The following is a 14,846-nucleotide window of genomic DNA, read 5'->3' as shown; positions in this document are numbered from 1 at the left end:
AAAAAAAAAAAAGAAAAGAGATCAAAATAGAACAATGAAACCCTTTAAAAGGGGAGGGGAATAAGGGAACCCTGAGAGAAGTATACATTGTATAGGAATGTGGATATGTTCCAATAACACTCTCCCTTGAATAATAATAATTATTATATATTATTATAGTAATAACCAGAGTCTGAGACTCCATCTCTGACTAATTGGCAAAAAAAAAAAGCTGGTAATAAAGCCTAGGAGTTCCAGCCAGATGCCAGTGGCTCATGCCTGTAATCCTAGGTACTTAGGAGGCTGAGATCTGAGGATCGCAGTTCAAAGCCATCCCAGGCAGGAAAGTCCCTGAGACTCTTATCCCCAATAAAACCACCAGAAAACCAGAAATGGGGCTGTGGCTCAAGTGGTAGAGCACTTGCTTGAGCTGAAGAGCTGAGGGACAGTGTCAAGGCCCAGAGTTCAAGCCCCATGACTGACAAAAAAAAAAAAAAGCCTAGATGTTCCAGAGCTTAAACCTGTCCACCCATCCCATAATAGCACCCACCCCAAAATAAATTTGCTTCAGATTGCTGTTCCAAAACATACCTGATTTTGGTAAGCCTCCGGAGCAAACTGTTCATAAACTGGAGCTAAAAATGTAGCCAGACCCTGTAAATTATCTTCAAGTATTTTCTCCTATAAGGAAAAACAGTTTATCTGGTTATTTTATAATCACATACCATGAACTAATTGTGTATGGCTAAAGCATAAGAAATACTTTCCAGTACACAGTTTCCATTGCAGGCAATATTTTGCTTCTTTTTCTTAATCTAAACTATAAGAAATTGTCATTTTAATTAAAATTGTTCTAAACCAGCAATCCAAACAGTGTTGAGAAATGTTACTCATGTGGCTAAGAATGAGAAGCAGGCTTTGTGATAAATGAACATTCTCATCTGGAAGAGAAGATGTTGAAGAATTCAGGGTGATACAATGTGAAAAGAAAGAGCCCCATACATCATGTAAAACACATACTGGCTGTATTTCAGGGATAATGATGAAAGAGATTTTTGTAAAGGCCTCTGGATCAAAGGTGACTAATTGCACAAGTGGATGTCCGCTGTCATCCATCTAACATCACAAAGACAATTAAGATTTGGTAGGAGTGAGGACTTATAATATGAGACTAAGACTCAGGATGCCACTTTGTGCCTATCTGGGACCCCAGCACCAGGGAGGCAAAGGCAGGAGAATTTAAGCAACACCTTGGCTAAAGTTAGTGATAGGGTTAATGATACACAAGTAGGGCTTCCTAGCTATTCAAGAAGCTGAGATCTGAGATATCTAAGGATGGAGGTTCAAAGCCAGCCAGGGCAGAGAGGTATGGCTCAAATGGTAGAGTACCAACCTTGAGTAAAAAAGTCAAGTGAGAGAGCTATAAGGTTTGAGTTCAAGCCTTACTAGCAGCGTATTAAAAAAGAAGAGAGAGGGAGGGAAATTGATGTAAGGCTGAAGTCATGCTCAAGCAGTAAAGGGCTACCTAAGATTTCCTGAGTTCAGTCTCTAATATTAGCAAAAACAAAGCAAGACAAAACGAAACAAAACAAAACCATGGACACTCCCCCAAATCCCAAAAACAGTGTAAATAAAGTACATTCCTAAATTAGATTTTTGTGTGTATGCTGATCCTAGGGCTTGAACTCAGGGTCTGGGCACTGTACCTGAGCTTTTTTTGCTCAAGGTTGGTGTTCTACCACTTTAGCCACAGCTGCACTTCTGGCTTTTTTAGGTAGTTAAGTGGAGATAAGCGTGTCAGGGGCTTTCCTGCTTAGGTTGGCTTTGAACTCCAATCCTCAGATCTCATCTCAGCCTCCTGGATAGCTATGACACCTACCTAGATTAAGTTTAAGAACACATTTTTCCAAGTTTCCCCTGCAATCATCCTGCCTCACCCTGAAACATAAGTGCATCTCGCCATGCCTGGAAGATGAAGTTGATTTCCCCGCCTTTTTATTAGCAGTATTGGGGCTTGACCTCAGGTATATACTTTTTCACTTTTTTAAAGTTCATTATGAGATAGGCTCTTCTTCAGGATGCATCTCTTCTGTGCTTCCTGTTGAAGTGACAGAGCACCAGCCCCAGCTACAATGCTATGCAAGAGATCCTGAGCTCAAGTCCCAGTACCAGCATAAAAGTTCTTCTATGGGGCTGGGAGTGTGGCTTAGTGATAGAGTACTTGCCTAGCATGCATGAAACCCTGGGTTCAATTCCTCAACACCACATAAACAGAAAAGGCCAGAAGTGGTGCTGTGGCTCAAGTGGTAGCGCACTAGCTTTGAGCAAAAGCATCTCTGGGACAGTGCCCAGGCCCTGAGTTCAAGCCACAGGACTGGCAAAAATATATATCTATATATTTATCAAGACTTAGTTAAAATATATAATTTCTACATGTATTCATTAAAAAAGTTTAAACACACATTAAACTTTTTCAAATATATTTCCTTTAGAAGATTTTATAAGTAATGTTTTATAAGCTGTAGGGTACCACCAATGGATACTAGAGTTAGGAAATTCAAGGAGTCTCATGGACTTTCCTGCCTTGGCTGGCTTCAAACTTCTGTCCTCAGATCTCATCCTCCTGAATAGCTATCTCTTTGCTTCCTACTTACAAATTCCTTTTACCTCATTTTTTCAACCCAAACTGTGTGTGTATGACAGAATGAAATAAAGGTAAATTTTCTACATATGACTGTGAATACTATGCCAATAAAAAAAAAAGAAATGCAAATAAATTGCAAGCACATTAGGAATAAGTACACAGTATTAATTTCATTTCACTTTTGCTTTTTATTACATGTTATCACAGCATTAATATATAATTTTTGATAACTTTCTACAAATCTGTGTATAGTTATCAATTTTACTTTAACTTTACTTTTGGATACTTCCAAGTTTAGAAAACACAAATCTTCAAGGCAATTAAAAGGTAAATTCCTTTCATCCAAAAAAAGAACCTGTGGAGTGACACCCCTCCCTCAGTCTACCCATCCCCAAAACAAGTCTGAGTACTCATGAATACTAATCTCTTTGCTCACCATGGCCAGGTGTTCTGGACTGATTCGTACTGGTTTCTTACTTCGTACAGGTCTCTTACTTCTTTTTACGTTACCTCCTCTTATTCTTCGATAGTAAGTCTGTGGGTAGTAAATTTGCTGTGTTTTTCAAATGTTGACAAATGGCTTTTGCTTACACTGGCTTATTTTTAGACTGGGTATAAAATTCCAGTTGTTGTTTAAAAAAAGAAATCACACACATACACACAATCTTTGCTTTTAACAATAGCCAAGGACACAACATTTGATGTTGAGGCTTTGGATCCCTATGGCTCACATCTGTTATCCTAGCTGCACAGTGGGCTGAGATAAAGAGAATCTTAAGCAGGATCTTTAGGAGGTTTGAAGCCAGCACAAACAGAAAAGTCCATCTCAAAAAGACTCCTATCTCCAAACCAGCAAAAATGCTGGACTAGAGTCATGGCTCAAATGATAGAGCCTCATACAACTGACTAAACTGAGCAGGCCCAATGCCTTGAGTTCAAGCCCCAGTTATTCCTTTATCTATCCCCCTTACCAAAAATAAAAATCAGGGATTGTTACTTTCTCTAAAGTGGAAGTTAAAATATCTTACAAATATTAATATGTTATTGCTACATTTAGATCTCTATTTCATTAGTGTTTCAAAAAATTTAAAGAAATACCTGTACAGTGTAATTTTTAAAAAATCAAAAGGACACTTACATGTGAGAGAGAGTTGCGACCGATTTTAAATTTTTGGGGTCCACAGCTTCTACCAAATTTGCAGCCATTTAAATACATGCTCCATGAACAGCCAAAAGAGAATGAGGCTCCGCAGGTTTTTGGGTTAAGTCCTTGGCATGTACAGGTACGACTGTGGATGAAATTGCAAGAGAGTGAGGGAACAAAGCAGGATAATATATAAGTCACAAAACTTTACACACACAAAAAGCTGGTGAGAAGGTTGTATCATTTACTTATTTTATGTAATCATTCACTTAAAATGTCCATTGTTTTGTGTGATTTGGAGAAACTCGAGGTGGAAAATATAAAACAGACTTGGATATATTACCAATTAACTGTTTATATTCCCCTCAACTCTTGGGTCTTAAAATTTGGAAGCCATAATTTTAAACTTCAATTAGTAATTGGACAATGGTTCATACTTACAAAGAAATAAACCCAAAGAAATACCATTCATTCGTCTAGTGTTTCTAAATTTGCATGCTTAAAAATTCTGATCTGATAGATGTAATTTCTGGATACAAATACAACTCTAATGTATTTATAAATTTACGAACATTTTCATAGTTCTGGGGAATGAAGTTGTCTTGTATAAGCTAGGTAAGCACCCCCAAAATGGAAGTTATCAAAGAAATTGAAAAATAATTTACATGACATGAAAAAATACTAAGGGAGAGAAATTTATTTTGCTCGTTCTAGACCTTGAAGTCAGGGAATTAAACTTGCCAGCTTTCTTGCTTATATCACTTGAGCACTATACCACTTGAGCCCAACCTCCAGTCCAGCAGTTGGAGACTTTTCTACCTGTCTGGCTTCAACCCAAAATTATCTAGTCATCTCAGCCTTTTGAAAAGAGGGGAGACATCAGCAACATAGCATATAAATAGTATTCATATTTACTGCTAAGATCTAAACACAGGTCTCTAAATGCTAGGTAATCTGTCTGCCACTTTGCCACATCCATAGCTCTTAAGTTAAATACAGTGGGTCCATATGAAGAAATATATTTATTTTTAATTGAGATGACTAAATGAGGTTATCATCTTTAGAACTCATTGTTGTATACCCATTAAAAAAAGCTTTTAGTCTGTAAAAGATTTTGATCTCGCAAGGGTTAGGAAGGGAATATATATCTACTATATATTTACTATAACATTTATTTTAAACATACAGACTTAGCTATGATCAGTGGCACAAACAACCCTGTAATCCTGACTAATTGGGAGGCAAAGATGGAAGTGTATAAACAATGACCTGGGCCAGTTGTGTATTTCTGTTTATTCACTGGTTTCTGACTTTGTCAACCGTAGAAACAGGAAGGATCTAGCCCAGACCTCACTTCAAAAATATCCAACAGGGAGAAGGTGAGCAGGGTGACATTGATCAAGTTACATTACAGGTTATGAAACCTGACTTATAAATAAATTGAAATCTCTTAGCTGGACGCCAGAAATCCTAGCTACTCAGGTGACTGAGATATGAGGATAGCGGTTCAAAGCCAGCCTGGGCAAGAAAAGTCTGAGACTGTTATCTCCAATTAACCACCAGAAAATCGGAAGTGGCGCTGTGACTCAAGTGGTAGAGAGCTTACCTTGAGTTGAAGAGCTGAGAGACAGCGTCCCGGCCCAGAGTTTAAGCCCCACGACAGACAAAAAAAAAAAAAAAATTTAAAAAATCTCTTTGTACAAACAGCTAGATGCTGGTGGCTTACACCTGTAATCCTAGCTATTCAGGAGGCTGAGATCTAAGAATTGTGATTCAAAGCCAGACCAAACAGAAAAAGTCAGGCTAGGAATGTGGCTTAGTGGTAGAGTGCTCCCCTAGCATGCATGAAGCCCTGGGTTTGATATCTCAGTACCAAATACACAGAAAAAGCCAGATGTGAGGCTGTGGTTCAAGTGGTAGAATGCTAGCCTTGAGCAAAAGAAGCTCAGGGACAGTGCCCAGGCCCTGAGTTCAAGCCTAGGACTGGCAAAAACAAACAGAAAAACTCCGTGAGACTCTTGTTACCAATTAACCACCAGAAAACTGGAAGTAGAGCTTTTACTAGCCTTGAGCAAAAGAGCTCAGGGACAGAGCCTAATCTCTGAGTTCAAGCTCTATAATCCCTAAACTAACAATAGACTACAATGTAATCTCGTGTGCAGATGAAACACTACCAGCCAATTAAAAAAAAAAAAAAGCAATGGGCTGGGAGTGTGGCTTAGTGGTAGAGTGCTTGCCTCACATGCATGAAGTCCTGGGTTCGATTCCTCAATACCACATACACAGAAAAAGCTGGAAGTGGCACTGTGGCTCAAGTGGTAGAGCGCTAGCCTTGAGCAAAAGAAGCTAAGGGACAGCATGTAGGCCTGGAGTGCAAGACCCAGAACTAGCAAAAAAAAAAAAAAATAATAATAATAATGAATAAATAAAAAATATACTGGCTGCTGTGGCTCACACCTGTAATACTAGGTTCTTAGTAAACTGAGACCTGAGGATTAAGATTCAAAATCAGCCCTGGCAGCAAAGTCTGTGAGATGCTTATCTCTAATGAACCAGCAAAAAATCCAAAAGTAGAGCTGTGGCTTTTATGGTTGAGCAGTAGTCTTGAACCCAAAAGCTTAGGGACTGTGCTCAGGCCCTTAGTCCAAGCCCCAGGACCATAGCGCACACGCACACATCCATACACCCACACCTACACAAAACCAAAACAAAAAGTGGCTGGAGTGTTGGAGTGCTTGCTTAGTGAGCATTATTATTAGGAAGTTCTGACTTTGTTCCCCACACAGAGAAAGAAAGAGGAGAAAGAGAGAAAGAGAGAGAGAGAGACAGAGACAGAGAGAAGATAATCTAGTATTCTAAAAGTGACATTCAAAGTAACCCTAACTCACAGCCAAACTAATCTCTTTTAAACAAAATGTACATTAATTTTAGATCCACAATAGTTAAAACTGATTTTCCCATACAATACACTTAGTGGGTAGTTAATTAACAATTTACCATTAGATAATAGAGATCTGAATGTCAAAGCAGTACAAAACAGATTTGATTACTTTTCGTTGAGGGTACATCTTCGGTCTGTCGGATGACCATTGTACGACCTTAGACTGTGAGTTATCTCCGCGTACAATCTGTCAGCTAGCAGCCAAGGAACGCCTTCCCATAGCATGATGACCACCACTGTCACTGCTGTTTGACAATAGTGGCCTGGGCGCTCCCGGACCAAACAAAGAACTTTTTCTTCATTACTGCTTCTTCTTATAACCTGCAAAAGCAGAATGCATCCATCCATGCAAAACAAGCCTACTTTCTGTAAACAACTACTAAACACATCAAGGGGTCGAAGTCTATGGCCACCATCATATGATCTGTCTACCCAACTCACTTTCATAACTAACAAAAGAAGTGCAAAAATCTATGATTTGTACTTTTTGAAAAAGTTTATACAGGAACAAGAGGACTCAGTGGAAAACTGACATTAGCAGGATTGCAAAGTCACATGACAAATGGGACTGGATATAAAAAACCGAAGAAATCTCATAGTAAATAGACAGTTGATGGGTAGATATGTAAATAATACAGAAAGCAATTCCCTGAAATTTTCATGGCTTCTTCATGTTACCACTAGGACATATTACATGTAAGGTGATATAGCTGACTTAGTGAATTGCAAAATATAACAATTTGAAATTCTATTTTTCATGTGCCTAGTGTTCAAAAGGGTTTCTAGTTCTGTTTTTGTGGCTCACACCTGTAATCCTAACTACTCAGGAGGATGAGAGCTGAGGTTGTGGTTGAAAGCCAGTCCAGAAATGGAAGGTTGCTGAAACTCTTATCTCTAATCAATCAGCAAAAATTCAGAAGCGAAGCTGTGGTTCCAGAGTGCCAGCCTTAAGTGCAGCAGTGGAGCCCACTAGACATTGTTGAAAGTAAATGATACTACTTATGGACGTAGATGGAAGACAGAGAGGGAATGGGAGAGAATGAGGGAACAGATAATACTATGCAAAAGGAAGGAAATGTATTTAGTACCTGACCCATGTAAAAGTAACATGCTGTATATCACCTCTAAAACAACAATTAAAAAAAAAAAAGAGTGCCAGCCTTAGCTGGGCACCGGTGGCTCACTCCTACAATCCTAGCAGCTTAGGAGGCTTGAGATCTGAAGATTCGGGTTCCAAGCCAACCAGGGCAAGAACATTCATGAGACTCTTATCTCCAATTCACCACCAGACAATTCCAAGTGACACTACAGCTCAAAGTGGTAGAGCACTAGCCTTGGGCAAAAGAACTCATGGGCAACATGTAGGCCCTGAGTTCAAGATCGAGGAGCAGGAATAAAAAAGTGCCAGCCTTGAGCAAAAACAAAAAAAAAAGGTAAGGGCCAGCACCCAGACTCTGAGTTCAAGCTCCAGTAAGAAATAAAGGAAATAAAGGAAAATAAAAAGCCCAAATGCAGCCGGGCGCTGGTGGCTCACACCTATAATCCTAGCTACTCAGGAGGCTGAGATCTGAGGATCGCAGTTCAAAGCCAGACAAGGCAGGAAAGTTCGTGAGAATCTTATCTCCAATAAACCGCTAGAAAAGCAGAAGTGGTGCTGTGGCTCAAGCGGTAGAGCGCTCGCCTTGAACTGAAGAGCACAGGGACAGCGCAAAAGCCCAGAGTTCAAGCCCCACAACCAACAAAAACAAAACAAAAAGACAAAATGTAGCAGTGAAGCCTGCCTGTATAACTAACCTCAGCTTAAAAAAAAAAGCTTGGTGCCATTGGTACAGCGCCCAGCATCCTGGAGCAGGTAAAACATTTCCAAGATAGAAAATCAGCCAAACAAAACCACAAGCACTTCACAACAGAAACCTATGAGAAACATGTAAAAATGTGTTCAACAATATTAGTTGCCCAACAAAGAAAAACAATTTATAGTATTACAGATGCTGATAGGAGCCCCAAATGGTACAATCATTATGGAAAAATTAATGAAGTTACCATGGTGGTCCCAATTCTGCAAACCCAGGATTCAGGAGGCTCAAGCAATAAGACTTTGAACATTAATGCCAACTGTGTCTAAAAACATCTTAACCATTGTCAAGATGAAAGGGAATGTCACATGACTTAGTGGTAGACTGCTTACTTATCTAGCATACTAGAGGCCTTGAATTCAGTCCCCAAGGGCAGCGAGGGTTGGGATGGCAATTTTCCTATTTATTTTTTACTCCAGGGAGTTAAAAAGTATTAAGTAACAAGGATTGGCAAACATGTGGAGAATCTTTATATTGTACATTGAATATAAGAACTGTAAAAGTGGTTATTTTACAAAATTATTAGCAAAAACTGAACATGGCTATTTCCCAAAGTCAGCATAACTGAACTCAGAAGTGATCCAAATGACACTGAGGAACTGGCTTCAAGTTTGTGATCCTCCTCTTGGCCTTGTGACTCACTGCTTCTGGGGGAAAACAAGCTACTATGTCACGGAAACATTCCAATAGTACTGAAATAGAATTAAGTCTACATGCAATAGTGACCAAATACCTATGGCCTTGCACAAGGAGCCTAGAAGTGACACTGTAAGTGAGCTCCCTCCTCCAGACAGTGATCATCTCATCAGATACCCTATGTCACAAGCACCCACTCAGCTGATCTGCATCCCAAACCCACAAAACTGTGTGATGGAATATTTTTTGTCCCAAGTTGCTATATTTTGGTGTACTCTGGTTCAACAGATTATGCACACAGATTTGATCAGTTCATTCCATAGAATATGATTTAGAATCCAGCTACCATGTCCCTATCTCAAACATCCCAAAGGTTTCATGCTGCTCATAGAAAAGAATTTTGAGTTCCTTTCTATGGTCTGAAAAACCATTCCATTATCTCTGCCTGTTCTTTTGCCCTCAGCTAGTTCCATTCCTGCTTTAACTCCATTGAATTCTTCTGACGTGTGTGCGTGTGTTCATGTGTGTGTGCGCATGGGTGTGTGTTTGTTTGTATACCAGTACTGAAGTCTGAACTCAGAGCTGGCTGCTCTTGCTCAGGTCATAGCTAGCACTCTACCCTTTAAGTCATGCCTCCAGTCTGGCTTTTTGGCTGGTTAATTGGAACTAGTTTGCCTTTCTAAACAGGTGGGATTCCATGTGTGAGGCACTAGTACCCAGCAGTGACACTATTTTTTTAAAGAGGTTCCCTTTTCCTTGAACCCAGACATTGTACTTAATGCTGAGAAAGAGCCTCTGCTCCTTTCATTCTTTGAGAGTATTTTAATTTGCACACTTGGGCTATCTGTTACTTTGTGATACAAGTTCTCTAGGCTCCAAGGTTGGCCTTAAACTTGTGGACTCAAGTGATTCGCTTGTCTCAGCCACAAAGAGATAGGTTATACATGAGAATCAGAGACTACAGGCATACACCACCATGCCAAGATTCAATTTTCAGCTTAAATGTTTTATCCCAAGACAAGCTTGTTAATTAGAAAACCATGGAATGATTGTTGCTTAAAAGGGGAAAGTGAGTGAGAGAGAGAGAGAGAGAGAGAGGGAAGAAAAAGACCCCTAGCTCCCACACAACATAAAATCAGAGTTGGTCTATTGGACTAGCAGCAGTATTTTCAGAAACTCAATCCAGGCTGGGAATGGGGCTTAGTGGTAGAGTGCTTGCCTAGCATGCATGAAGTCTGGGTTCGATTCCTCAGAACAACAGAAGCCAGAAGTGGTGCTGTGGCTCAAGTGGTAGAGCTAGCCTTGAGTGAAAGAATCTCTGGGACATTGCCCAGGCCCTGAGTTCAAGCCCCAGGACTGGCAAAAAAAGAAGGAAGAAGACAGAGGAGGAGGAGGAGGAGGAGGAGAGGAAGATGAAGAATCAGCAGCAGCAGCAGTTCATTCCACCAGATATACAAGAAAAATAAAGAGACATGTAATCTATGAGGACAATTTTTTTAGTAAATGTGAGAAACCACAGAAACAGAAGGTAAAAACAGCCCTGAAGGACAACTGGGAAAAACTATAACATATTGTCTATGATAAAAATTGCATGTTTAAACATTGTAAAAGTGTGTGCCTACCACCAAAAGCAAAACCAGAGCAAGGAAAGTCTGCTTTTATATCATCTCTCCATGAGTATATTGCTACTTCACAAATTGATTTAAAGGAAAAGAATGATAATCAAGCCTTTACAAATACTTACCCACTTAGCAACTGGACACCCCTGAGAACTCTTTCCTTCTTTGCCTGTGTATACTACTTTTTCTAGCCTTATTGCCTTTCCTTGTTGGCCGTACCTAAGTACAGTGGAAGAAAAGTACTAAATTATTGCAATATATACCTGATACCTTTAGCTTTCAACATTTAAGATACAAAAGTAGAAATGAATAAAAGTTCAAAAACTTCCTAATTTACTTTTGTTAAATTTGTTTTTGCCAGACTATAGTGGCTCATGCTTGTAATCCTAAGTATTAAAGAGACTGAGATCTGAGGATGAGATTCAAAGTCAGCCTCTGCAGAAGTCCATGAGGTTCTTATCTCCAATTAACCACCAAAAAGCCAGAAGTAGAACTCTGGTTCAAGTAGTAGAGCACCAACCTGGAGTGCAAAAAGCTAAGGGACAATGCTCAGGTCTCTAAGTTCAACAATCCCCAATATCTGCACGCGCACACACACACACACTCTCTCTCTCTCTCTCTCTCTCACACACACACACACACACACACACACACATACAAAAAGATCAAAAATTAAAGTTTGCTTTTGTGTGGCAGGTAATTTGTTATTCAGTTCTTATCCTTATCCTTAAAGGCCTTAATAGCGAGGGACAGAACATAAAGAGGAAGACAGTGCTTGCTGGAAATGATCATTTGAACTATTCCTACCATAGCAGTTATATGAACGAAAGTTCCCTTGAATTTCTCAAAGAGCCTTTCCTTCCTTGAGAGGAATTTGTTGAATGAATCCCAAGACCTCATGGGAAAGTTAGGACACCTGGCCAGCTTTCTTACTTCCTGGGCCCTAAACAACATTCAACTCACACTCCATTCCTGAAGAGAACTAACCTTTAGTGAGCCAGGTACTCAGTGAGGCAGGATGAGCAGGGAGGGCATCATGTTTCCTTACCTAGTCTCCATGAGTGTCCTGATAGCAGCAACATCAGGTCCTGCCCCCAAATGTGTGTAATATGGCCCTTTGTCCTTTTGTTTCCCTGAAGAAGAAATGAGATGATTAGATCCCTAAGCTTTTAGAAAATTGCATGAGGACAAGGAGGAGATGCACAGCATTTTGGCCACTTTTGAGAATTACAGTCAAAGACAACAGGTCCTATCATACAACTTGTTCCAGTCTTTCTTTCTCCAACAACCATGACAAACAAAAGTATTTTAGAGTGGATGTTTATTCTCTCATCTCTTATTTAAAAAGAAAAAACTTCATTGGAGAGTGATGCGGGGGGTGGGCATGGGGGAAGGATGGAAGAGGTGACAATGATCAATGATTAAGAAGCATTGTGGGCTGGGAAGGTGGCTCAGTGGCAGAGTGCTTGCCTCACATGCATGAGGCCCTGAGTTCGATTCCTCAGCACCACATAAACAGAAAAAGCTGGAAGTGGCGCTATGGCTCAAGTGGTAGAGCACTAGCCTTGAGCTGAAGAGCAGCGCCCAGGCCCAGAGTTCAGGCCCCACGACCGGACCAAAAAAAAAAAAAAGCACTAGATAGTCTCCCTGTAACAAAGCAGTATGAAGTCTAAAATGTCAATAAAAAGCCCACTCAAGGTATAATTACTCTAATATAGAGAGGTTATTAGTATTTCCACTCCAAGGAAAGCTTTTGTCTTCAGATATGATGGTTCTCCTTGAGAAGTTACCTTTTAGCTTCTTCTTCTACCCTTACAACACAAACCATATATACAATGATTAAAGGAATCTTAGGACTTAGGGCTTAAATGACAGAGCAGAAAAACCTGAGAGTTCAAGTCCAGGTACCAGTACTCAAACCAGAAGTAAAGAGAGTATAAAGTACTTCTGGGGGCTGGGAAGGTGGCTCAGTGGTAGAGTGCTTGCCTTGCATGCATGAAGCCCTGGGTTCGAACAAAAAACAAAAAAACAAAAACAAACTTCTGGTTCTACTACAAGTATTCAATTTTGATCTTTAATATCTGGCTGGATACACTATAGCTACTTTGTTTGAGGAAAGGATTTTGAAGGGACAATCATCTATTAGAACTATTTACATAGGAAAACTAGAGTAGCTCTGGGATACTCATTTGGAATTGAAGGTAGTCTTTTCAGTTGTAAAAGATATGCATAAGAAAGTGTTTAGATTTTCGAAGCCAGAGGGTGCAAATACCAAGTTTAGCCTTAACATCGCCTGTCTACCTGTACCGGTTTGTTTGTAAATTTATATAAAAGGAAAAGAAGCCCTCCCTTTGTAGGGATGATGTGAAGCTAACATGTCAAAGGCATGGCCAAGCACCACACTTGTAGGAACAGTTGCAGAATGGAGACCTTCATCGTTATGAGCATTTTTCTTCTCCCTAGTCTAAGAACCTCTATACTGTGCCACTCAGTACACTGTGAGCACTTGTAGACTGTGTGCTGTTCCTGAAAGAGCCTACCCATGGATCCTGATACAAGATAGCCTGAAAACCTGCAGAGGAGAGAGAAGCAAGGAATGGAAACACATGTGAATATCGACTGAACCTTGTATTAAAACTATAAAACTCAGTATAATACTGTTGTTTAAAAGTCAGACTAGACTTTTATTCTTCCAAACTATCCTTTTTTTGTTTGCTTTGATCGGTCATGGGGCTTGAACTTTGGGCCTGGGCACTTTCTCTGAGCTCTTCAGCTCAAGGCGAGCACTCTACCACTTGAGCCACGGTGCCACTTCTGGTTTCCTCATGGACTTTCCTGTCTGGGTTGGCTTTGAACTGCAATCCTCATATTTCAGCCTCCTGAGTAGCAAGGATTACAGGTGTGCATCACTGGTGCCAGCCCAAACTATTCTTTAACTATCCATTCTGGATGTCTTTTTCTCTTTAAGGAAAGAGGAAAAGGTTGATGTTAAACTTTGAACCCAGGCAAGACTTTGAATTCAGGGCCTCATATATGGCGCTAGTAGATGCTGCTGTACCATTTGAACCATATCCCCTGCTCTTACTACTACTCTAGAAATTTTGGTGTTAGTATAAAAGGCCTGTCCTTTGTTTAGTTGGAGGGAAAAACATATAGTCTAGGTAGTTCAGGCTGGCCTTGAACTCACCTTCTTTCTTCCTATTCATGAGCTAGAATTTGAGGTGTATATCAGTAGGTCTGGCTGTAATTTTATTTTATTTATTTTTTTAACCATCTTTTTCACCTTTTTTTCTTTGTGATTTGAGCCCTACTTTAACTTACTGTTAGGCTAGCTAAGTCTATTGAGAAGGGGTTTAAAACACTTGACAAATTCCATCCTATTTCAGTTGAAATAAAGGTTATAAAAGCTGCAAAGGGAGCTGGGAACTTGGCTCAGTGGTAGAGTGCTTGCCTCGCATGCATGAGGCCCTGAGTTCAATTCCTCAGCATCACATAAACAGAAAAAAGCCGGAAGTGGCTCTGTGGTTCAAGTGGTAGAGTGCTAGCCTTGAGCTGAAGGGCTGAGGAACAGTGCCCAGGCCCAGAGTTTAGCCCCTACGACTGACCAAAAAAAAAAGCTACATGGCAAACCTTAATGACACAATGTATTTGATTTCCCTAATGTCAGATTTTTTTACTTGTATTTGTGCGTTTTATGTAACTTGCGTATAGACAGTGACTAATCAAAAGTCAAGAGAATCTTTACCCCATAAAAATGTTGTAGGGTTTGTAAAACTTTGATAGAACTAGTTTCTAAAAAGGCTGGGCACTGGTGGCTCACACCTGTAATCCTAGCTATTCAGGAAGCTGAGATCTGAGGACTGAGATTCAAAGCCAGCCAGGGCAAGAAAGTCTGTGAGATTCTTTTTTTTTTTCTTTTTACTTATGTGGTGCTGAGGAATCGAACCCAGGGTCTCAGGCATGCAAGGCAAGCGCTCTACCACTGAGCCACTTTCCCAGCCCAGTCTATGAGATTCTTTTTTTTTTT

General features: G+C 40.1%; 1 protein-coding gene across 1 annotated transcript in view; it reads right to left on the bottom strand.

The window, feature by feature from the left end:
- The window catches only part of Tet1 (tet methylcytosine dioxygenase 1), an 84,521-nt gene that overhangs the window by 11,056 nt on the left and 58,619 nt on the right, over positions 1 to 14,846 (bottom strand). Inside the window, exons 4-8 of the mRNA XM_013017130.1 lie at positions 11,868 to 11,952; positions 10,945 to 11,038; positions 6,818 to 7,029; positions 3,762 to 3,912; positions 571 to 660 (exon numbers count right to left, since the gene is read on the bottom strand). Of these exons, the coding sequence (XP_012872584.1) occupies positions 571 to 660; positions 3,762 to 3,912; positions 6,818 to 7,029; positions 10,945 to 11,038; positions 11,868 to 11,952 (632 nt within the window). The remainder of the gene's footprint in view (positions 1 to 570; positions 661 to 3,761; positions 3,913 to 6,817; positions 7,030 to 10,944; positions 11,039 to 11,867; positions 11,953 to 14,846) is intronic.

This window comes from Dipodomys ordii, unplaced genomic scaffold (genome assembly GCF_000151885.1).
Source record: "Dipodomys ordii isolate 6190 unplaced genomic scaffold, Dord_2.0 Scaffold34, whole genome shotgun sequence".
NCBI lineage: Eukaryota > Metazoa > Chordata > Mammalia > Rodentia > Heteromyidae > Dipodomys > Dipodomys ordii.
This window is presented reverse-complemented; position numbering and strand designations above follow the sequence as displayed.